This window comes from Podarcis muralis, chromosome 2, assembly GCF_964188315.1.
Source record: "Podarcis muralis chromosome 2, rPodMur119.hap1.1, whole genome shotgun sequence".
In the NCBI taxonomy this organism is placed as follows: domain Eukaryota; kingdom Metazoa; phylum Chordata; class Lepidosauria; order Squamata; family Lacertidae; genus Podarcis; species Podarcis muralis.
The window spans coordinates 80,436,607-80,462,002 of NC_135656.1; the positions used below are offsets into that span (position 1 = coordinate 80,436,607).

Below are 25,396 nucleotides of genomic sequence, written 5' to 3' on the forward strand. Positions count from 1 at the left end.
TGTTGCATTGTGGATAGCCAAAGACAAAATGTGCATTAGTGTTGCATCAATCAAATTCTTTAATTCTGGTCTTTTTTGTAGTATTCCAGTCTCTCCACTAAGCAAGATTCATTCAGTGCAAGCATCTTGTAAACAGCCTTGTGAATCAAGCAGAGGTGAAACAAAATAATTAACTATGACCTTTCTGTTTTTAGCTGACAGTGTTTGGAGCATTCCTTCATAAAGGATCTTTCTGCCGAAATTACTTTAATTTGCTGGACTTGTTGGTAGTGGGTGTGTCTCTTGTGTCATTTGGCATTCAGTAAGTATTGCAATAAATATATTATGGGCTGCTGCTGTTCCTTGTTATGTGTATCTGCGATGTGGTACACAAGTATAATAATAATAATGATGATAATAATAATAAGTAATAATAATAAATTTTATTTATATCCCGCCGAAGCCGGGCTCAGGGCGGCTAACAACAATAAAACAGTACAAAAGTACAGCATAAACAACACTCTAAAATCATTCATTATAAAATTAATTAATTCAAGCCACTGGCAACCATTGGGCCAGAGCTCCGCGAAGATTGCTGAGGGAGGGAGTCAGGCTGTGCCCTGGCCAAAGGCCTGTTGGAACAGCTCTGTCTTGCAGGCCCTGCGGAAAGATGTCAAGTCCCGCAGGGCCCTGGTCTCTTGTGACAGAGTGTTCCACCAGATCGGAGCCACAGCCGAAAAAGCCCTGGCTCTAGTTGAGGCCAGCCTAACTTCTCTGTGGCCTGGGACCTTCAAGATGTTTTTATTTGAAGACCGTAAGTTTCTCTGTGGGGCATACCAGGAGAGGCGGTCCCGTAGGTACGAGGGTCCTAGGCTGTATAGGGCTTTAAAGGTTAAAACCAGCACCTTAAACCTGATCCTGTACTCCACCGGGAGCCAGTGCAGCTGGTATAGCACCGCGTGAATGTGATCTCGCAGCGAAGACCTCGTAAGGAGTCTCGCTGCAGCATTCTGCACCCGCTGGAGTTTCTGGGTCAGTCTCAAGGGCAGCCCCACATAGAGCGAGTTACAATAATCCAGTCTGGAGGTGACCGTCGCGTGGATCACAGTGGCTAGGTCAGGGCGAGAGAGGTAAGGAGCCAACTGCTCAGCTTGGCGGAGATGGAAAAATGCCGCCTTTGTTATAGCTGCAATGTGCCTCCATGGAAAGGGAGGTGTCGAAGATTACACCCAAACTCTTAACGGACGATGCCGGCACTAATTGCGCCCCCGCCAGAGATGGGAGTTGCCCCCCCAATCCCATATCGCCCCGTCCCAGCCACAGGCCCTCTGTCTTCGAAGGATTTAGCTTCAACCGGCTCCCACGTAACCATCCAGCCACAGCTTCCAAACATCTGGTCATTGTGTCTGGGCCGAGTCAGGATGGCCATCCATCAACAGATAGAGTTGGGTGTCATCGGCATACTGATGGCAACCCAGCCCAAAACTCCGGACAAGCTGGACGAGGGGGCGCATAAAGATGTTGAAAAGCATCGGGGAGAGTAGCACTCATTTCTGTATTTAATAACTAGCCTACCAACAAGCAGACAATTGCCATAGTTCCTGGACTGAACAAGCTTAAAACCATAGACCATTAACAAATTGTTAGTCTTATAGCTATACTTTGAGGAAAAGAAACAAGGGAATGTTCGCTTTTCCAGTGTGTAGTTTAATAACTAGAAAAATTCTAGCAAAGGAATATCCTGAATAGTACAGGGTCCCTGTACAGCCGGTCATTTATACAAGAATAAGTTAAAAAGGTGTGCTGTGGGACATAATGGAACTGAAGGCTAAATCTGTTATCTTCCCATTGTGAACCAATCCCCTGACTCTATTTGCATTTTCTTGACCCTGCATCTGTATACCCCCATCCTGAGTTCTGTTTCTTAATCTCAAGTAGTGACAAAATGTTGGGAACAGGCCCTTTACCTGTTGCAAGCTTCAGGTTTCATTAAGTGATTTGTCCTTATGACTGTGATGAAAGTTCTTCCAATAGCAGGTGCAGATTTTGGATCTGTCTGACTTCTTTTCTTTTTTTAAAAAAAATCTCTGTAGAACAGGAGAAGAAAACAAGGAAAGATTCCCCACAGCGCTAGTTAGAAGGTTACAGGTTGCAAATGGGGTGTCATTCATGCTTGATTCTATGATGGTTCACAGTCCCTATGCTGGAGACAAACCTGACTGGAGCCTGGTCTATAACTGTTTCTGCAGCTACTTACCTTGGAACCATTGTTTTATAAACGTGGAGTATACTCAGCCCTGTCTAGGATAGATAGATTACTCACAAGTTGCTGAAAGCACTTTGTAAGAACCCCCTTGAGCACCCTGTTGGTTTATTTATTTAACAAAGGAGAAGAGGAGGAGAAGGAAGAATGGAAATAACTCATACACTAATACTTACTCCTATAAGTAAATAAAATTATTTCAAAAGTGATGAGCTGTTGTGCATGAGTATGACCTAATTTTGTCAGAGCTGATGAATGAAATTAAGGGATGGCAAGCTAATGCTTTATTTGTTTTTACTTTTCATCTAGATCAAGCGCCATTTCAGTTGTGAAGATTCTGAGAGTTTTAAGGGTCTTAAGACCCTTAAGGGCTATAAACAGAGCAAAAGGACTTAAGGTTGTTATCTGAATTTTCTTTTCTGAATTACAAACAAATAACATTAGAAACATTAGTTGGCATTTACCATTAGAAACATTAATTAATGTTAGAAACATGAATAAGTCATGGGGGCTTTGGAGCCAATGTTTATGCTTCCTAGAATAAAACTGCTTTTCAGCAACATTTTATTCATTTACATACACCAAAATGTGTACTGGTTGCCATGTAAGTGCAAGGCAGGCATCTTTAGGGAAGCTATTCCATAAACTGGGTACCACTGCTGAAAAGACCCTCTCCTTTGTTGTTAAATACCTAACCCTAATGGGGTCTCCTTTGTAGCCATCATGCATCACAGAGTCTTTCTGCTTCTCATTTTCCTCTGAGTGGTATGCTGCTTGTTATTCCACGTTTCCCCTGGATCTGGTCCTATCAAATTCCTTGCCCACCTTCTTCCTTGCCCCAGAGCAACAGAAATATTTACACTGAGACAGTTTAGGGAACAGAAAACCTTTCCCATCTGCTCTAGTTGTAAAGGTTTGTGACTGCAAACCTATATATTTTTATGGGAGTCAGTCCCACTAAACTCAATAGGGCTTGCTTTTGTGTTGGCATTTCTAGGATCACACTGCTAGCTTCTAGTGAAGCTGTTTCAGATTGTCTAGTAGGGATAGCAACACTACAAAGAGCAGTGAGATCACCCTTTAAGATGCTGCTCCTTATTGCTTACAAATTCTGAGGATGAAATTGAAAGAGCATTGTTTGGAATGCCAATGAGATCTCTTAATTTGCTAGGCTGCAATCGTATACACATTTATCTAGGAGCAAGTGGCCCTTAGTTCTGAGCTCAGTCGGTAAAGCATGAGATGCTTAATCTCAGGGTCATGGGTTCGGGCCCCATGTTGTGCAAAAGATTCCTGCACTGCAGGGGGCTGGACTAGATGACCCTTGCGGTCCCTTCCAACTCCATAATGCTATGATTCTATGACGTGCATTGTAAAAAATAATTAATGATGAAATGCAAGTTCATTGAGCATGATGATGAAAACACCCAACGAAAATTGCACTGACCCTTTATTTTCTTGACTTCCCCACAGCATGTTGTTCAGTGTGTCTTTGTCGCTATCCGAACTATTGGTAATATCATGATTGTTACAACTCTGCTCCAGTTCATGTTTGCATGTATTGGAGTCCAGCTCTTTAAGGTAAGAAGAGAATTCCAACCCTGCCCCCGCCTCAAACCTATCAATTCCAGAGAACTGCACTAGTAAATTATTCTTTGCAAGCCTTATTGAACTCCAGTAGAGATGCATGTAAAAAAAGATAAGAATAGTTAATGGTTCTGTGCCATGGATTCTACTTCCATGTTCTGTTTTATCCATAGGGAAAGTTCTATCGGTGCACAGATGAAGCAAAACAAAACCCTGTGGAATGTCGGTACGAACGTTTCCCTCTTAATCTGCCTGAATTGGTGGGTTTTTTTTAAAAAAGCATTGCATTTCCACAGTAGCTATCTGCTTTTTCCTCCTGTAGGGGAATATTTATTGTTTATAAAGATGGAGATGTGGAGAGCCCAATGGTGAGGGAGAGAGTATGGCAGAACAGTGATTTCAACTTTGACAACGTGCTTACTGCTATGATGGCTCTTTTTACGGTTTCTACTTTTGAAGGATGGCCTGCGTAAGTATACCATTTATGAAGGTCTTTGCTGCTATTTTTAAATAGTGAGCAGCTGCTTATGTTGGACACCATCTTCCTTTCGGCATGATACTTTTGGAAGGACTAGGATCCTTGACTCTCACTGAAGGTAATGGGAAGTGAGGACATGTCTTAATAACTTTTTTATTATTTATCCTGGAGTTGTTTTTTCCCCACTTAGGAAGATCAGTGAAATTTCCTGATGATTTTCCAACTAGATAATTTAGTCTTTAAATAAAGCTTTAAAAATAAATAAATCGAAACCTCTGCATTTTTACTGTAAATTAGGTGAAACTTTTGCAAAATGTGTAAATACAATAGTCTTGTTTCATAGTTCCCACCTGCCAGTTGCAACTAGAATTAACACTTTCAGTCTTCTTTACTTTAAATCACCTTCTTTCTATTTTTTTTTATAAAAAATATGCAGGCTTCTGTATAAAGCTATAGATTCAAATGGAGAGAACATAGGTCCAGTCTACAATTACAGAGTGGAGATCTCTATTTTCTTTATCATCTACATCATCATTATTGCTTTCTTCATGATGAACATATTTGTTGGTTTTGTCATCGTTACATTTCAAGAACAGGGAGAACAAGAATACAAGAACTGTGAACTGGACAAAAATCAGGTAATAAAGAACACACTTTTAAAATGTTGTTAACATGGAAACCGATGTCTAGTATCTGTTGTTTCAGAAGAGGATGCTCTTCCATTTTATTTCTATTAAAGAGTAAATTTCCTCATGAACAATCATTGGATAGTGGTAGAGTGCAGCATGCAGACTTAGGCAACTGAAAAGTTAACCATGGCCATACTACACATTCATGTCTTTCTTTCATAAATAAATTGTTTCAGAAATAGGAAACCCCTCCACATGTGAGGTAGCCTGCATCTAATGGAGGTATCTTAGGTTACGTCTCTGATGTGAAGCTTGTTTTGATGTTATTTCCAGTTAAATTGTGACCCTCACTGCTATGTTTGAAATTTCTGCCTTTTATAGCGTCAGTGTGTGGAATATGCTTTGAAAGCTCGACCTTTGCGTAGATACATTCCAAAAAACCCATACCAATACAAATTCTGGTATATGGTGAACTCTACTGTCTTTGAATACATCATGTTTGTCCTCATCATGCTGAACACACTATGCTTGGCTATGCAGGTAGGAATTGAACAAACTGCCAATTACTCACAGGCACAGAATACACATGGAAACTGTAATGTAAACTAATGTTAAGCCACTTTGCAGTAGACTTAATTATAATTCAGAATTCTAATTGCTTGTATAATTTAAGGATGAAGCCTTGTGCAGGTGTTAAAGGCACAAGAACATTCATTGGTTCAAGATTATGAAAAGAACTAAGGGTTTTTTGTTTTTATTTACTGCCTACAAATATTCTGAATAGTCTTCTCATCTGTTTCATTTGCAGCACTATGGGCAGTCTAAACCTTTTAATGATGCAATGGATATTCTAAATATGGTTTTTACTGCAGTGTTTACTGTTGAAATGTTTCTGAAACTCATTGCATTTAAGCCCAAGGTAAGAGAATTTGCATTGTTTAGTTAGGATTAGTTATGCCTTTGGATCAGTTCTCTTAAAACCACATGTTTTTTCTGATTAAAGAGACAAATAGCAAACAAGATTTCATGGTAAAGTATCAGAGAAATCTTCACAGAACTATTCCATCTGATAATGCTGTGCATGCAACTGCAGGAAATGAGACGTAGAAATGTTTTTTAAATGGTTGCTGAGTAATAGATGCGGTCAGGAGTATATTGTTGTTAAATCCCCTCTTTCTAAATCATTCCTTTATAGAGCTGAAAAGTATTCTCCCGCCACCTTAAATTGTACACACACACAACACAACAATTATTCATGAACTTTTGTAGACATTACTAACGTTAAATAAATACTATGGATCAGCTAGCACACTTGACCACTTTAGTAGCATAATATCACAAACCACTGTCACATAAATGGTCAAAATTAAAGCTGCTTGAACACACAAGTATTTACAAATTTATTCTTTTGACAGCTGTTAGTAAACATTTTCAAAGACACAAGCAGGTTTGAGCAATGGTGAGCACTTCATATAAACCTGAATTTGAAACCAAAACTTTTTTAAAAATTCAGAATTAGTTAATTTTATAATTTTGATGTAGATTTCTTAGGTACGATCTAATTTCAACCATTTTCTTGTGCCTGTGGCCTTGCAGCGAGCTTTTGAAGTCTGAGGGCCACATTCCAGAACTGGTCATGGCCAAGACCAAAGTGGATGTGGCCAGCCCACATACACAAACTACACTTGCACACAACACGCATCTATCCATCCTCTCACTGACTCACTCACACACCTGTTTTGTCATGCACAGTTCCAGCCTCTCACTCCCACCTCCCACCCATACACATTTAGACTTAAAAATACTGTACCTTCTATTAGTTCTTATAAGAATTTCCCACCACACACATCTACTTGCAGCGTGTAGGGCATATTCCGTAGAAAGTTACAGTGCATGGGGAAGGCTAAGCCTTACTTCCCCAGCTGTGAAGCTCCTGAAAATAACCCTACATGGCAGGTGGAAGGATGGGAGCCACAGGCTGCATCTGGCCTTTGAGCTTGGCCTCCCCACCCTGACTTAAAATGCTGTTTTTTTCTTGGAAGGCAAAAAATAAATAAAGAGCATCTTCCTCTTTTTTTGGAGAACAATAGCGTGCTGCATCGATACTCTTCTCCCTGCAGAAAGGAGAGTCAGCCTATGTGTTCATGGAAGTTCCATTGCTGGAACATCCTCTTATTTTATTAAAAGCATCTGGGGGAAGGGGTAATTTGGATAAGGGTGGGGTTCCTCCCCACATTGATTACTAGCCAGTATCCCCCTTCCTCCAAGGTGCTCTTAGCTGTGAAAGAGAACTGTATGAATTAAACTCTTAAGTCTGTTAAGTTTTCCCCTCTGCAGCTGATACCAGCTTTGGAAGGGGTAGTTTAGGTGAAGGCAGTAGTGCAAAGGCAGAGGGTCAGTGCCCCTCACTGTAGCCCTAAACTAAATTGAAGGGGCCATGCCTGGTTTTGGAGAAATTAAACAGCATCAGGAGCATAGGCTAGTCCTACTGTTAGAAGAGGTGGTCACTTCAGGCATCAAAGGCAAAGGGGCAAAGATGGGTGAGGACCTGTTGAAGGGCAGAGCCATGAAACCTGTTCTGCTTTCCTTAAGCTAGCCTGCTTTCCTCAGGTGCAGTGGAGGATGTTCTGCTGCTGACAGCATTGGAGTAAGATTAAACTATCAGTTTGGTTGGCTTTCGTATGTGAAATGGGAGGGAGGGTGCCATCTTGTCCTTCACCTCTTGGGCTGGTCCTGATCAGGCGATCCAATTACAGAACATCCATACCACGCGCAGCGCTTGACCATTCTGAATTGGTAATGAGAAATTTGCAAATAAAGATGTTTTAATGCCAGCTGAAACTAATGTTAGATGTATAATTTCATGAAAGACAACTGTTGCCTAATTAGATATGGAATTGTTTCCTTTTGCCATTTTGAATCAGATTTGTGTGCCAAAAAAGAAAAGATACCTAGTAAGTAGATGTACATTGGGTTTTTGCAGTGATGAAAGCTGTGAGATGTGTGATGCAAGTATACTTGCTGTGACTTGTCCATATATTGCATTCTCCCTTTTCCAGAGTCATCTTTATTTCTTTTACTTAGTGTTATTTATTTATTTATGTTTGCTTGCTTTGGCTTTGCACATTGCTGGGAACAATATTTGTACACGCTGACAGGAAAGGTTTGCCTTAAGAGATTGATATGTGACATGTTGTTCCAATATTCTGGCAGGTCCCATAGTATCTCCATTGGACTCATTCCTTCCAAGTAGAAAGTCTGCACAAGACTCTCACACCACAATGATAGGGTCTTCTAATTGCCTCCTGCTCAGTAACTCATCTTCTGCTTGAGGGGAAGGTTTTCAGCCCATCAGCATTTCTTCAGGGGTGTCTGATTCCTGTCCATGGTTATCTTCAAATACTTGAAAGTTGTCACATAGGACCCAAACCAATGAGTTCCAAAGCTATGATTCTAATAGAAACATGGCTCACAATGCTTTATATTGCCTGAAATTCTTTTTCATGCTAATATTGTAAGAACAGAATGTGAAATTACAAAGAAATAGGCCCTCTCTTCATGGGATAATCATGGGATTATCAGGAAAGAACCTGATAATAAAATTCCATACCCTTTAGAGATTTCATTGAACAAATGAGTCTTCAGAAATATCTGGTGGTTTGGAATAACCTAAGTAATAAAGTCTGGAAGTGCTAGTTATGCTGGTTTGTTTGTTTTTATGTTCCTTCCCAAATTTGAGATTAAAAGGTACACTAATAGTACAGAGCAGAACTGTTTCAAAGCTGTTTTAAAAATATTTCTCAATAAGCACACACAAGTAGCTTAAAACGAGCAAGGGGCTTAAATGCTGCCCATTAGCTTTATGTAGTCTGTCTTGCATTTCACCATTATGTCACTGTGTTTCTGTTCTGAGCACCATCTTTTTCCATTTCAAATTGACTTGGTTCATTTTCAAGTGCTTCTTAAGGTATCTTAATCATACAGCTATCAAAACCGTCTGCATATGAGTGGTGCAATTTTGGGTTGGCTACCCTACTTTAGCCCACACATATGTTTCAATGCTACTCTGCTGATCTTTTGATTTTCAGTACTATGTTAGCTTTCTCAACTTGTAGAAGCACACATTTACATCCCCTTCTCCCCTGAATCTTCTGAGTGCTGTAATTTTAGCTTTTTCACAGCTCATGCCTACAGGGAATTTTTTTTCATAAACAATAGTGGTGATGCATCAGAGTATTGAAGGACAACCTGTACAAGAAACCTGGGGGAGGCAATTTGCAACCGACTGATCTTGCTGTTGCCCAAGGGTCAGCTTTTCCCCCAAATAGGCATGCTATAGGAATTTGATTTCTGTCATTTCCGGTGCGAACTGACATGATATGCACACTCTGGATCTAATGTGTGGATCAAAATCTAATGAGCCCCTGGGATTGTGCACTTATACAAATTTTGTAATCCACTGCTTGGTTCAAAAAATGTACCATTCCCCCCCCCAAAAAAAACAACAACAACAACAACAACATGTATTTTGGCCTAAAATACATTTAGAAGTGTAAATGCATTTAAATATTTCATTAAAAAAATAATCACAGAATAATGCAGAAGGCAGATGGAATGGATTTATGAATAAGCCCGTGTGAAATTGTCGCAGAGTGGGAATAGATTAATCTGCCTATCTCCACCCCCAGTAGTTTAGGAGAACAGAATAGCTACCCTAAGTTGTAGTATAGTTTCCAACCTTTTACCCTTTGGAAAAGGATTGGAAAGTGGACTCCTCTGAGGGCAGGGGTATGGAACATCTGGCTTGTGGGCCTAATCAGACACACCAACAGGATCCAATTTCCACCCTGTCCTGTACAAACCTGTTTACATTGCTCACAGATTCACTGCTCTTCAGATTCCTGTCAGCATGTGGGGATCAAATCATGTCACATATCAGCCTTTCCTTCATTGTTTTGTTTTTCTCATGACACCATGGATTTTTGTTTGAAGTAATTTCTGTTTATGAAAAAATTAAACAGAAGTATGCAAATATTTTGACATTTCATGTGTAATCACAAACGTTTGCACCCTGCCTGCTCTGTTCAGGGCTATTTTAGTGATGCCTGGAACTCGTTTGACTCCCTCGTCGTTATTGGCAGCATAGTAGACATCGTTCTCAGTGAAGCCGATGTGAGTATACCCCAGCCAAACCCCTTCAGTCCCACTTCTCTCTTTTCTGTTTTCCTACTTATTTCTATTATCTGGACAAGTCACAGAATTTGGATATATTTCTAAACTGAATGCAATCCATTCATAGTTCAGCTATGGCAATTTAGGAAAACAACTAGCTGCTGTTGGCTTCCCATTTTCTCAGACTTGAGGTGAAAAATGCAGTACTGGTGCATTGCGGAAGCTCAGATTGTGTTTCTGTGTTATAACACTGTCCTTTTTCTTCTCTTTCTTTTCTGTTTCTGTTTTCTCGTGCTACTGAATGCTTGTCCTAACAGCACTATTTCACTGATGCATGGAACACTTTTGATGCCTTAATTGTTGTTGGTAGCGTCGTTGATATTGCTATAACAGAAGTTAATGTAAGTAACCACCATTCACCCCACTACAAAGTAATTGCTGTCCGTCAGAATAGAATAGAAAAGTAGAAATAGAATTAACGATCCATGAATCCCAACACCCTTTTTTGTTTTGTTTCCGATGAGTGAATTGTTTTAGTACTGTGTGAAGCAGTGGTTCTGTCATTAACACGGCGATGACTGCTGACAGATGCACAAAAGCTAAGACAGAATGAATTCAAGGCCATCGTATTACAAAGGTGTCTAAAGGAAATTCAGACCTGTACAACCTGTTGATTCTCCTGTGTTTCATAGTTGACCAACTATAAATAGTAGCTGGATTGGGGCCGAGTGAACTTCCTGCTTTGTTCCCTGCCTGGGATTAAAAATAAATGGCTGAGGGGCTGAATTTGATTTGATGACTCATAGGTTGCCTAGACCTGATTAGTGTAAGCAACTGGGGAACCTCCATTGCTTTTGGAGAATTCACTTTATTGGCCATGTCTGCAATGCAATTGTAGTGTATTTCTAAGCTATTTTTTTGGAGTTGTTGCTAAGCACATAGAGCTGCTGCTTGCTGCCCTGCCTCCAAATACCTTATTCCTCTTCTCCCAAAGGAAACAGCCTCCATATTTCCATTAGAAGGTAGATAGTTCCCATTTCCTGAGGGTTATAGAGCCCCACGAAAGATTTTATTCAAGTCCAACAGGATTCAAGCAGTTTCCAAATTAGTGGGTTTCCCCTTCTTAGACATTCACTTGCACAGATAAATAACCATTCTCTTCCATCATCTCTGAGTTCAGGGTTCTGGAGATTTTTTTTGAAATCTTAAACCCTCTTCAGACTTAAATGAACTCACTGTTCTTGTTGTTCTCTGTAAATTAGAGGACAAAGGTCTGAATTGGGAAACTTCCTTGATCATTGGAGCCTTCCCACACATTTTAGAACTCTAATTTTCCAGGGTTCTAAAACACATAGGGAACTTCCACAAGTACAAGAGGCTTAGAATTCAGGTGGCCATCCTTCCAACTCATGGAAGAAGACATAAGACTTTCAAAATTGATTCTTGAATCTTAATACCTAGCAGATGCCATGTGTTATTGTCCCATAGAAATACTGTCCTCTGGCTTTCTGGAGTACAGTGTTCATAAGAAAGCACACAGATACCACCAAATTTTATTTTCATGCATATATCTCACACATGAGGGTTTCTCATCTGAATGAAACTTTGATTGAACAGATTCTCCTCTTTGCCCTTGAGATATACACAGATCTTGGCACATTCTACTGCTCTGTGGCCTCTAAATACTGAAGAAAAGGGGACAGTGAAAGTAGGGCCCAGAAAGTCCCGTCACTGATTATCAGCTGGTAAAGGTTAGTGGGCACAGATGAAGCAAAGAACTGGGGTGGGTTTGGAGAACCCCCAGAACAGCTTGCATGAGAGGGGAGTGGGGATCATTTTGTCTGGCAAGCTTAAAACTTCTGCTGATAGAACAGTCAGAAGAGTGTGATGTTGGATTCCTCCCTTTCTATTTGCACATTCCTCATTTAGAAGAAAAGTTGCTCCAGATTCAAAACCTGGACTTCCAGATGTAATAAAATGAAATAATTTTGATATTTTTCTGTGTTTTTGCATTCAGGGGGCACATAAAGATTAGTTCACCAAGCAATACTTAAGCCCAAAACATACTAATTCGGAATAGCAGATACTCAGATGCTCAACCCTATGCAAAAAAATATTTTCCTTGAAACCATATCCAGTTTCTTTAAGAACTGAGCTGCCTACTGTAAACAGAGCTGACTGCTTAACATATATTGTAGTTTACACATTTGACTTGCAATGAATAGATACTTTCACACTGTGTACTAATAACATCTATAATAATCCGTGTCGTCTTCTTTTAAAGCTAATAATGTCGGGTTACTTATAATCCTAGAAAAATGCCGTTCTTGAGAGTGGCCAAGAAGAATTTAAAATTAAAGTTTAATATTTTCAAATACTACCCCCCAATTAAATTATACACTATTTTTACTCTAACCTTAAAATGCTATTTTAAACAAGCAATGTGCCTTCTCTTTGATGTTTTCTTAATCCAGTAATGACTGAAATCCTCTGTAATGAGGGCCTAAAACCTTGTCATATATATTGGGACAGGAATAGATTAATACTCCTCACCAGAGTAATGACCAGATCCATGCCTAATAATTTTTAAGTTATCCTTATTCCTTAACTTGTTTTAGAAATGAGGAGGAGGCTGGTTAGGCATTAGTTTCTGAACTTGGTATGTAGAGCATTGGGCTCATGCACATGTATGCACCACCCTCTCTGGGTAAAAATATTTATTACATTTTTATCCCATCATCCTTCCAAGGAACTCAGATTGGTGTAAATGGTTTGCCTTTTCCTGTTTTATTCTCATTCAGCCACCCTGTAGGTTGGGTAGTGTGAGAGAAGATGATTGGGCCGAAGTTAGCCAATGAGATTTGAAGCTAACCAGGTTTCTCTGACCTGCATCCTGACATACAATTGAGTTCAGCACACTGGCTCTCCAGAAGCATCAAACAACTTGGCTAAATGCCATATTAATCTGAATTATCGTGGATTTCTCTGAATTTGTTTTGCCTCCCTCTTTTGAAAGAGAGGGTCAGATAGTGGATTCAGAGAAATCCACGATACAAATTGATGAGCTTTTCTAGTGGGACCAAAATTACTTTCTACTGTGAGGCAAGGACTAGGGATGATGCATGAGCATGCAAGACCACAAAACACATCCCATTTAAAATAAGGTACCATTTGAATTTCCTTTCAGTGTCTCGAGTACCAGCTGTCATCTTTAAACTTGCCTAACTGCATGCTTCTTATGTGAAAGCAATGTCTCCATGGTGGTGCATTCTTGGAACTGGAAGTAGCTCTAGGCCCATAAACAAGATGGTGACATCAATTTGCAGGATGGCAACATTTGCTATATCAAAGTAATATCAATAGTCATTTGTACAAGAACCATTTTGACACATTTATACAAGTGAGCAACTTGGACTTCTTAAATACTATTCTATTCTACTCTGTTGTAGCATTGCGAATATGTGTCAGTCTTATAATATTTGTGATACTCTAGGATTAGGAAATGAAGTTCACCAAGCTTCCAGAGAAACTTTGGGGAGGAGAGGGACAAGAAACTGCTGTAGGATACACTCAAAAGCCTAGAAAATGTCTTGAAACTCCACTTCAATGTTTATTGTTGCAATTTTTTCAATGAACTCAGGGGCAGGTACCTTAGCCTTACAGTAACCAGTCAGATAGGTTATGCTAAGAGAGAGCTACTTGTTCTGCAATGAACTTCTAGACCAATCGGGGTTCCCCATATGTAAACCCAGCACTTTAGCCACTACGCCATTCTGAACCAAAGCCTGCAGGAATAGGTGTGTGGTGAGAATTATAGTTCAAATATTGTGCTGTATTGCGATACTGCTGAATTTCATGCATTTCTGTTGTGTTGTTTTAACTGGTTTTCATGTTCATTTTACTTTTAGAAATTTTTAAAGGCAAGTGAATATATACGGTATAAGAGTTTACAGATCAAAAGGTCTGTTAAAGGCCATAACATATCTTTGTATATTTGCTCACATTTTGTCTAAAGGAAATGCCACATTGTACACAAAACCCCTGACCGACTCTAGTCATCTAAATGGTTCCATCTCACTCAGACATGTAAGTTATTCGTGAACATTACATTCTGGAGACCAACTATATAATTATTAATTGAAGGGCCTATTTTGTACCATTTTCCCTTGGATATCCTAGTGGGCCTTAATTGTGCTACACCTCTATACATATGTACTATAAATAACCACCAAACTTTCACCTCACTTGAAAGAAATTAGTTGGAAGATTTCTGAAATGCCGTTTTGGGACATTCAGACGCCTTGGCCCTGTAAGGATTGTAATGTTCTCAATTTTAGCATGTCAAGGGTAAGAAACAGTTTGGATGGCTATTGCGGGGTTCCTCAAGAGCATGTTCACTTTGTGTTACACTGCTTGATTTTTTAAAAAGCTTCAGTCATGGTGGTGTAGAAGAAAGAGCAGGTTGATTTTTTAAAAAAATAAATGCCATTTACTTTGCCTGTTTGATGGACTGCTAACAGAAAGCACTGAAGGGGTGCACTGTCAGACTTAGTAGTTGTCAGACTTAGTAGTTGTTGAGGTTAGGGCAAGATGTACATAGCCAGTAAGAGCAGAGTCTTAAAGCTGCTCAGAACAGCAAACAAACATATCCCAAAAGTCTTTCCCAGGTCCTGAAAGTATCAACTGATCTGAAGTTTTCTGCAATTGCGGATCACCTCCTTTCAGCTCCTTCACTGGTCAGGACCAGGTGGTGGTATTCAGGACTAGCTGATTGCTGTCTTGTTTTCTCACAAGTCCTGACAACTATCTGCTCTCTTATATCTCTTATCTAGTGAACTTCATTAGCAGTAAACATGTTTACAATGAAACAGGGTCTCAAGTAAACGGATAGAATTTGCTTAAGAAACCTAATCATATTGCTATCACCCGAAAAGTTTCCTGAAGATTATTGAGCAATTATATTTACATGCCACCCATCACCCAGAGGTCACAGGGTTACAACCACAGGCAACATGAACAAACTTAGTTAACAGGACTTTCTACCTCTAGCTGGTAGTTTTGGGGAGACTGTATCCAGTACACTTCCAACCACTACAGTCCATACATGCCAAGAAGCAAATTACTTGATAATGCTTTAATGTAAATAGCATTTTTATATTGCATCTCTGATTCCCAGAGTGGTGAGATATAATTAAATGCTAACTACAGTGGCCCTCTATTTTCCCCTCCCTAATTGTCCACAGTGCGCTGGAAAGAGGACTACAGGACCAGTGTCATTTGTGCGCAATCTGGAGGGCAAGGTTCATGCTTCTTTGACATAGGGGGGAAGTAACTGGCTTTGTTCATTTCCTGCCCTTCCAGTTTTGCACTGAAACATCAAGCCAGTAGTGTTGAATATGGGGCGTTTTTCTTAAGAAGCACCTAGTTCACTTTGGCACTAAATGATTGTTAAATAGAAGCAGGAATAGGCATGAAGAAGTGCAACCGTCCCTCACATGAGTGCTGTTTCATCACAAGGGTGGCTCTTTTTGGAGTGCTTGTGTAATTTTTCTCTAGAATTAATTAACACATGAATACTAAACCAAAACCAACTGAAGCTGGTGTATGTGTTCTTCTTGGTTCATTGATCTTACAATCACTTTGTAATATTTTCAGTGACTTTAACTCTGCAGCATTACCTTATTTTGGTTTTTATTATTTTATTTATTTTGTTACTTTTATATTTTTTGTGTTTTGTGCTTCTTGTTTTTAACACTTTTGTAAGTCACATTAGGCTGTGTTTTAAGTGGAAGGGAGGAGTGTCAGTTATCTGAAACAACCAAATAAAATATCCACCCATATAGGATTTAGTGGACTATTATTGTGGTAAATGGTGGCTAGAAGGCACCTTGTATGTCTCCTTCCTGCAACTGCTGCAGCCACCTGGTGCCAAACATACTGCTTTCCTTTCCTTTGGACCACATCAGCGAGGCCAAGAGAGGGGTGGTCTTGCCATCTGGGCAGCCCAGGACCTCCATACACACTGCCAAGGCTTGTGCCCTGGGGAGGTCACCTCAGTGCTGCTAATGCAGTAGTTTGACTTCGCCCCCAGAGACACATTCCATTGTTTCTTCAGACAGACTGATGCAAACAAATAGTGTGAAATTAGAATAAAGATGGAGGTGAGCATGACTTGGCCTGGCTAAGGGCATCTCCAGAAAAGGCGTTTTTCCTGAATCCCCAACAATAAACTCAATTCTGGAGAAACTTTCTTTTTCAATGCTCAGATTTCTGAATCCATTTTTTTTATGGAAATGTGATCCCGCCCCCCCCCCCGCCCTTAGAAAGCAAATCCTTTCAAGTTAATAGGGTTATTTGGATCGTAACTATATAATGATCAGGGCCAGCCCAAAACATTTGGCACCTGAGATGATCCACAAAATGGTGCCCTGCTACCCACCAGGGAGGGGTGAATGAAGATCTACATTGGGATCTGCTGCTCCTGTCAGTCTTGCCGAATGAGGCAGTTACCTCACCTTATCTCATGGGTGGACTGGTCCCGATAATGGTTGCAATATAAACTACTGCAATCATTCCCTCTTAATAGCAAATTCAGATGGTTGGATGCCATCAGTTTAGAAGTGAAACTGGACCGTCCCAAAATGGAAGTAGTTTCCACAGAGGCAGGTGATTTCTTACGTACTCAGAAGTATATTAGTTCGTTAATTAAAAAAAGAAGGCATTTTTAGCAGTGGTTTGACATGAACCTGTGGGGTTCCAGGTCTTAAAGAATAAATATAACAATTAAACCTATAGATATAAGAAAGTCTACTCCGGCGGGAAGATAAACGGCGTTTCCGTGCGCTGCTCTGGTTCGCCAGAAGCAGCTTAGTCATGCTGGCCACATGTCTCGGAAGCTGTACGCTGGTTCCCTCGGCCAATAGAGTGAGATGAGCACCACAACCCCAGAGTCGTCTGTGACTGGACCTAACGGTCAGGGGTACCTTTACCTTTACCTTTATAGCAACTCACACTCCAGTCTGGAAATAGAACTTCCAGGTTCCCACTGATTGCCAAAAGCCTGAGCTCCTGTCTTTGTTGCTGTTTGGCTGTGTGCATGTGTGCGCGCTGCTATATAGTCTTGGATTTCTCCACTGTTTTCTATTGGTGGCTCTCAGTTTCACCCTAGGGAAGAAGAAGGAAGTTCTTAAGGAATGAGAATGATACAGCTCTACTAGCCCTGGATGATCCAGTATAATGCTACATTAGTATTCAGTCTCTCGTTGGTTGCTATCATCTGTGAAGAAAGCGCTAATAGCCAGATATGAAGATTAAGGGTTTAGAATGGGGCATGCTTAAGCATGATAGTAGCAGCAGCAGCAGCACTCTCATGGTGTTGTTCTTAACAAACAATCCCATGTCTTGGGCATCAGGTTAGCTGCCACAAACAGATGATTAAGACTGCTTTGTTTAAAGCCAAAGGAGATACGTGATGACTGGAAGAGACAGAGAAAAGTTCCTCTTTTAAGCCGGAAAACAAACAAGATTTTGTGTCATTCTCCTGAATACCTGTCCCACTGTTTGTTTGAGGATGATACATTTCTTAAATATTTGTTTTGCCCTTAATGATTGGACAGATGATTCGCCAACGTGTTGCATGAGTCGCACTACTTCTATCAGCAGCACAAGTTGCATTTTTCTAGCTTAATTATTGGACGGCAAGCATTCTTAAGAAGGCATACAAAATTAAAAAGTAAACTGAGTACATTCCAGTATAGTGGCCTCCACTGCTGCAGGCAAACTGAGGAAATTAGTATTGAGAGTTACGATATGTATATGAAATATACAAAATATTTACAGATGCAAAATAGGTGGCGAGAGGTAAGAAGGAAGGTACAGCATGCATGATGCAGGGTCCCTGTTCAAGCATTTTAATGCAGTGTTCTTCAGCCTTGGGTTCCCAAATGTTGTTGGACTACAACTCCTATCATTCCCAGGCAGGTGATGACAGTTGTAGTCCAACACCTGAGAACCCAAGATTGAAGAGCGCTTTTCTAATGAATACACATAGGTTAAGGTGTTCCTGCCACCATCATCCCTTTTGCTCAAATGGGCACCTGAGAAGGACTATTGTCTATTAATTAGGCTGCAGTCCTAACCATTTATACCTGGGAGTAAACACTCCTAAACATAGTGAACCTGTTTTCTGAGTAAATGTGAGTAAAAGTTTAATATGTAATATTTAGGTGTGTGTGTGTGCTATTTTAAATGTATTAAAACATTTAAAAAAAAAGCAAAACACTGCTAGTTTTTAGCTCACTTGAGGCTGCTAAACTGCAGTTTATAAACAAAGGTTTTTAACATATGGGACATCTGTGTTGCAGAGTAAGCATGCTTTATTTGAGAAACTATTAAGATAAGATTTAGTAGCCCTCTTCTTCCATAGGCACAAACGTTAGGAGACAGTTCCTCATGTGCTTCAGCCAATGTTCAATCAGTATTTTGGCGGTCTGTGTGTCTGCTCAAATAGTGCCTGTGGTTGATATAAGTAGGTCATACTGCAACTTCATAATCATGTGGAGCCTTTAGAAGAGTCTGTCTGTATCTTTAGTTGACTGACAGTGCTGAGTGCCCTTTTTTATATCTCAGCTATCTCTGTCTTGTGAGTCTTAACCTCTCCACTCTCTGTATACGTTATTATGTGGTCTGTGCTTTTCTGTCTTGTCCTGTCTTGCCTGTATTGATTTGCCTATCTGACCACAATATCTTAACTCCCATACTTCTGTTCTCTTACGATTAGCAATAAGTAATGATGCGTACAGTGATAGTGAGCACTCATAAGAGCACATTAAGAGCATGACTGGATCAGACAGCGGAAGGCATCCTGTCCAAAAGCATGCCTAGCAACTTGTTTCCCACAGTGGCCAACCAGATGCCCATTTATTTTAGTCTATCTATATCCTGCCCTATACTCAGATAGCTCTGGATGGGGAACGATAATATTCAACTAAACGCTGAAATCTCAATTGAAATTAGCACAACACACCAAAAAAATACAATAAAACCGCATGCCCCCAATATTCAGACAGTGGCACAAGTGCCCAAAGGCCAAAATAAGCAGCTTGGTTTATAGTTTCCAGCTGTGTAGAGAAAGCATTCCAGAGCCTATGGGAAGCCCAGAAGCAGGCAGTGAGCACAAGAGTCCTCTCCTGCTGTGGTCCCCTGTGATTGGTGCTCCTAGGAATGTTGCCTCTGACCCTTGAGGTAGGCTAGTAGCCATTTGGTAGCCTTATTCTCTATGAATTTAATTGTGTGCACAGCATCAGACTGTACCATAAAGATGCGCTGTCAACATTTCACAGTTATTTCCTTAACAATGTTCCATTCACTTGGCAGTGCATGCAAATTTACTTTATGCAAACAATTTCTTTCCATTCCTGTTACTATTTTATTTGTGGTGTCCCCTTTCTTTCTTTTTTAAAAGCACCAAAGTACAGCTACAAATACTGTTTCCTTTTCTGAACAATCCAGCACCATATTATGTCCCCACATGACCAATGAGAAATAGTTTAGCTAGGGTGGAGATCTCATGTACATTGCAACAATCTCTCAAGTGGATCATCCATCTCTTTTTCAGGAGAGAAGTTGTGATTTATTACATTTTTATCCTTCTATTCCTCCAAGGAGCACAAGGCCTAGTTCTCTCCCTTGGGTCTGGTCTGGAAGCTCCATCTGTTGCAGGATGCAGTGACTAAATTGCTGATGGAGCCAGATAGCTCACAGTATGTGACAACTCTGCTAGAACACTTGTGCTGACTACTCATATGCTACCAGACCAAGTTCAAGGTTATCGTGTTAATATACAAAGCCCTGAACAATTTGGGTCCAGGACACTTTAAATCCCAGCTCAGTCAGTGATCTTCCTGAGAAGCACTGTTAGTGGTTCCCCATGTTTCAGAATACCAGCTACCTTGAAATAGAAGTTGAGTGTCTCCCATCTCATGCTGTGGAATACCTTTTCTAACAAAGACATGGCAGGCACCTGTTTCTGCAAAAGGCAAGAAATCTGCCTCCATCGGATTCCAAGAGGGAATCCAACAACTCGTGGCTCTCTCACTCTGCCTCTGGCTCAAGGGTACAACAATTCAACAGTTCAATCACAACAATATGGTTAAAAATGCAACTATGGTTTAGCATTGCATGCACAGCCTTGGGTTTGTGTTTGCCGTCTCCACTTTCCTCCAGCACAGCTTCAAGGAGAAACTAAACGTTGCTTTAACTTCTAATTAATCATAGCTTAGCATTCTGTCTGAGTCATAAACTGTGGTTAATCTTTATGATGGTTTATTGGAAGAAGCCAGCTACATAACAAAGGCTTAAAGTTGGTTCATTTGAGTATCCTATAGTTATTTAAAATGAAATATCTCCCCCCCCATCTACATGTGAAACTCTGGTTAGTTAAAAATGAAAGTTCAGTTCCTTATGGCCATATTGGATAAGGACTGGGGAGCATGTGAGTCTGCATTAGGATATTGACATTTCCAAATGCAGCCTTCAAAACTGTTAGTTGCTGTTTCTCAAAGATAATTTGCGAAGTATTCATCTCAGAGCCATGGGAATTGCCCATTCAGCAATTCATCCCCAGTTATTTATTAACTTCAATAGATTTACATATATTTGTTCTCTTCTGTCTTTCTGTCTGTGTTTCTCCTTCTTTTTGTCTTTCTCTTCTTCAGAAAGATAGTTGTTGTGTTTCTGCTGCTACCAACCTTACAGCAGATCATGACACAATTATGTGTTGCATCCCACCAGTTCAAAATCAGTGTTTTACGGAAGCCTTACATAATTTTAGTACATTCTCATAATTCAGCTAGAATGAATACTTTCTTACTTATTTATAGCAGGCATGCAATATTTGTCACAGAAATGTAAGCTGCAGTGATAAAGCAGAGCTTTTCATGTGTTTTCCCCCTTTCCAATCAACATCAAATTATCAAACTGTTCTTGCTTCCTCTTTGTGTTTAAGTTCAATTATTTTCAAAGGTCTTTGCTTTTATTTTAATATATTATGCTCATAATTTTTTCAAGCTACAGGCATTTTTTCTCCTTTATAGTCAACATACATTATTTTTTAAAGGTCTTTGCTTTGATTTTAATATATAATGTTCTTAATTTTTTTAAAGCCAAAGCCAACTGAAACTGCCACTGTCACAACTGATGAGTCTGGGGTAAGATTAGTAAACTGACCCCAGTGATTGATTGTACCTCTACTTGAGTTTATTCTTTTTACCATGTCTCTTTTCTCCACTGGTTTTTTCTGTATTTTTTTCATGATTGTCCTACTAGAAAGGTGTATGCAGTGATTTGGTTTTGTTGTCAATGTACCTATCAAACTTTACTACAGCCAAACCCAACGTGACCCTATTAACAAACTGGAAAACTTGGAAATGCATGCATTGTGTGAAGCATTTCTACAGGTCCTGTGTGCTAGCATGTAATTTTTCCTGTCATATCATGTTTATAAAGTGGGAAAAAGACCCCAGAGACACATTTTCAAATCTTACCTCTTTCACCTCTGCATTTATTGTTGTTTTTCTTTTCCTGAAATGTTGCATGTTTAGCATTTTGCTTGATCTGATCTTTCCGTCGTACCCTTTTAGAACAATGAAGAGAGTGCTAGAATCTCCATCACCTTTTTCCGCCTTTTTCGAGTGATGCGATTGGTAAAGCTCCTCAGCAGGGGTGAAGGGATAAGAACTTTGCTGTGGACATTTATTAAGTCTTTTCAGGTAAGTTTAATGGTTAAACTCCTAGCTTCTAGGGGTCAAAATACAATCATTCTGAATAGCAGTGACCCTATAGTTATGGCCAATTAGTTATGTGAAACAACCACATGGGCAGGTGCCCATCAAAAGGCAACAGTTGGATGGAGATATATATTTTCTGTTGAGGACACATACACATAGAGAACACAACCAGATCCATTGCACATGATAGTGATCTATGTATCACTTGAACTGTGCACATTTCTTGAGAGTACTTAATCATTTTCACAACAATTTAGCGTGGCATTCCAACTGAGCCTTAAGCAAGAGTAGGGAACCTGCGCCCTGCTGTTGTTGTTGGACTCCAACTCCCAGTTGTCCCAGCCAGCATGGCCAACAACAGTCAGGGATGATGGGAGTTTTAGTCCAGCAACATCTGAAGGAGCCACAGGTTCTCTACTCCTTGCATACAGGGGCTAGTGACCTAGCTTAACAAGTCTCCTTTACCCCGCTAATGATATGGCTCTCATTCCAGCAGTGCCAATTCTTCATTCCAATTGTCTGCCTTCATGTTGTTGTTTTTAAATTGTTCTTAAGCAAGTTGAAAATAAGAATTTCTGAAACAATTAGATTTTAATCATTTTTAAAAGGCACTTGAAACATTTTGACTTTTACCATAATAGCTGCAGAAGTATTTATTAGCCATAAAGCCTACTTTTTTGTCTGTTTAATCCAATGTAAATTTCAGTGAGTTCAAACGGGCTTACTCTGAAGTAAGTGTTCAAAGGATTGGCATTTTAGCATAATATATCATTGTAAGCATTAACTATTTATGCATAAAATTATATCTCTCAGTCTGGCTCCACATTTAGTTTTTCTTTTTTAAAATTAAGCCCATGTCCAAATTTGGCTCTTACTGGCTCACTGAGAATTCTTGATGTGCAAGGAAACTTTAATCTGATATAACATGTTGCTGCTTCAGCTTTCTAACCCCACTTGATGTTGGGTAATTGTAAAAGTGGAAACATGAAGTATGATTGCAATCTGCCATTCACGATATGATTATGGTGTGGTACCCAAAAGGATACACAGTTGATATAATCACTAATACTTTTCACACAATAGCATCAGAGGTTTGTAACGTTTTTAGGAACTAGAAATGGTCGAAACTTTCCCATTTGTTCTACTCAAGAAACTAGGTCATGCATTCTCATGCTTTGAAATTCAAAATGCTGATGGTAGTTTTTAAAACAACTGGTCATTTTAAAAAGAAATTTAGTGTACAAGGGAGTGTTGTCATTGTCATCATAACATTCCAGGGTGAATTACAACCATTTAATAAGGCAATGTTAAAAACAGATTAATGTAATACTAGAATATTTGACTGCGGATCAAGTACAGTGGTACCTCAGGTTACATACGCTTCAGGTTACAGACTCCGCTAACCCAGAAATAGTGCTTCAGGTTAAGAACGTTGCTTCAGGATGAGAACAGAAATTGTGCTCCAGCGGCGCGGCGGCAGCAGGAGGCCCCATTAGCTAAAGTGGTGCTTCAGGTTAAGAACGGACCTCCGGAACGAATTAAGTACTTAACCCGAGGTACCACTGTAGTACTAAAGATCGTGTATTTTCAGGGGCTTCTTACCACTGGTCTCTGTGGTTCATTAGATCAATCTACTTGTCTGCCAATAGATGAGATACGTAGTTTAAGCCTACCTGAAGACAGCTTGCCAGCCCTTTAAGGTGGAGCACTCATTTCTCAGAGGTTGAGCACATGCCCTTTGTGGATAAGGTTCCATGTCCAGTTCCCAGCATCTGTGCCATTGCAGAAACAGCACTGGCAGAGACCTTCACCTGAGACCCTTGAGAGTGACCAACAAACAGCAGATAGTGCTAGACATGTGGTGTGATTTAGTATAAGAGAGCTTTTTGTGTTCATAGCATTTTAAATATCCACACAGGTTTCAGTTCCCAAGCAGAATAGGCCAAACATTTTCAGGGAGACGGCAGAGAGGGATAAATGATTTGAAAACTGCAATCAAATTGCATTGGTAAAATGATGCAAAAGAGTTTCAAAGGATATACCAGTTTGTTTGTTTGTTTGTTTGTTTGAAAATAATAATATTGTTTTTCATTTTAGGCTCTGCCATATGTTGCTCTTTTGATAGCAATGTTGTTTTTCATCTATGCGGTTATTGGAATGCAGGTAATTAAAAACCATATTTCGTCTGAAATAAAGAGGCTGTCATTGATCAGTTTATAATGTATAGCAACTGCCTACCTCAACATTCCATTCATAGCTTAACTGTGTATGTGTAGTCTAAAGCAAAGGTGAGGAGCCTTGACCCATGGGCCTAAATTTGCCTGACATGGGCCCCAATTTGGTATGTGAGGCCATTTTCACTACCCCATCAGCACCTACCTCATGTGGTGTGGGGCAGATAGAAATGACTGGCTCAACTGTGACCGGGTTTACTTTGGGGAACTTGAACTGGTCCCTGCAGAAAGCATGGTAGAATTCACCACCAGTCAGATGTTGGGTGGTAGGCTGAATCCTGCTGGATCAGCGGAACTCAGTTGCGAAGTCTGTTGCTGCAGAAAGCAGTTTTTGCACTGTGGTTCCCAAGGTGCTCACCAACCAGCTGTTTGTCAGGCACTGTGGAAAGTGCTGTGGAAGGGCCTTTGACAGGCATAATAATGACTTCTAGGAGTTGACAGGTGGGTTGTCCTACCTACCTGCCATAGTGTTAGGGTCAGAGAGTGATCTGGCTTGTTTGGTTCCCCAAACCCCAGAGTAGATTTTCAGAGGAGGCACATGCAGGGAAGGAGCAGAGAGGAAAGTCCTGCCTTTAAACATGAACTCTCTAATATTTATGGAAGGAAAGTTCAGATCCAAGTCATAGTAGTTTTTTGCAATTTACTGCTATGGCCATGAACACTAACTTAAAAGGGGCTTAGACAAATCCACACGGAGGATAGCTCTGCCAATAGTTCTCAGCCATGTTGGCTAAGTCTTAACTCTGTTTTCAGTATGCCACCCAATCCCAGTTGCTGAGATCAAACAATGTGGGGAGGGCTTTTACTTTCAGGATCTGCAGGCTTCCTGGAAGCATATTGCTGACCATTGCTAGAAGCAATATGTTAGACTAAATCAGCCTTCCTTAACCTGCTGCCTTCCAGGTTTGGCTGGGTACCAGCTCCCATCAATCACAGCCATCACAGCCAATCGTCAAGGGTGATGGGAGCTGTAGTCCAAAATAATATGAAACCTGTCAGGGTGGGGAAGATTGGGCTAGGTTATCCCCCACCCCACAGGATGTTTCTTATATTCTTATCACCAGACTTATTGGAGGATAAAACAAAATCATATTGGATGGACATTTGTCCTTTTCTTCTTTTTTTAGGTGTTTGGTAAAGTTGCTCTGAAAGACGGAAGTCAAATTAACAGGAACAACAACTTTCAGACTTTTCCCCAAGCGGTGCTGCTTCTCTTTCGGTAGATGTTATCTGTTGTTTTGTTACAATTAACATTTGAGTTATAAAAC

At 40.2% G+C, this 25,396-nt stretch overlaps 1 protein-coding gene across 27 annotated transcripts in view; it reads left to right on the plus strand.

Moving 5' to 3' along the window:
- CACNA1D (calcium voltage-gated channel subunit alpha1 D) overlaps positions 1-25,396 on the plus strand; it is a 190,365-nt gene that overhangs the window by 123,644 nt on the left and 41,325 nt on the right. For 7 of the 27 annotated variants that reach the window (XM_028719053.2, XM_028719033.2, XM_028719032.2 and 4 more), the window contains 15 exons: positions 195-301; positions 2,552-2,639; positions 3,716-3,823; positions 4,003-4,055; positions 4,152-4,298; positions 4,744-4,945; positions 5,318-5,476; positions 5,745-5,855; positions 7,861-7,890; positions 10,025-10,108; positions 10,426-10,509; positions 21,271-21,315; positions 21,748-21,876; positions 23,992-24,057; positions 25,256-25,347. In XM_028719053.2, the coding sequence (XP_028574886.2) occupies positions 195-301; positions 2,552-2,639; positions 3,716-3,823; positions 4,003-4,055; positions 4,152-4,298; positions 4,744-4,945; positions 5,318-5,476; positions 5,745-5,855; positions 7,861-7,890; positions 10,025-10,108; positions 10,426-10,509; positions 21,271-21,315; positions 21,748-21,876; positions 23,992-24,057; positions 25,256-25,347 (1,505 nt within the window). The remainder of the gene's footprint in view (positions 1-194; positions 302-2,551; positions 2,640-3,715; positions 3,824-4,002; positions 4,056-4,151; positions 4,299-4,743; positions 4,946-5,317; positions 5,477-5,744; positions 5,856-7,860; positions 7,891-10,024; positions 10,109-10,425; positions 10,510-21,270; positions 21,316-21,747; positions 21,877-23,991; positions 24,058-25,255; positions 25,348-25,396) is intronic. The other 20 variants (XM_077924918.1, XM_028719037.2, XM_028719035.2 and 17 more) reach the window with 9 other exon arrangements.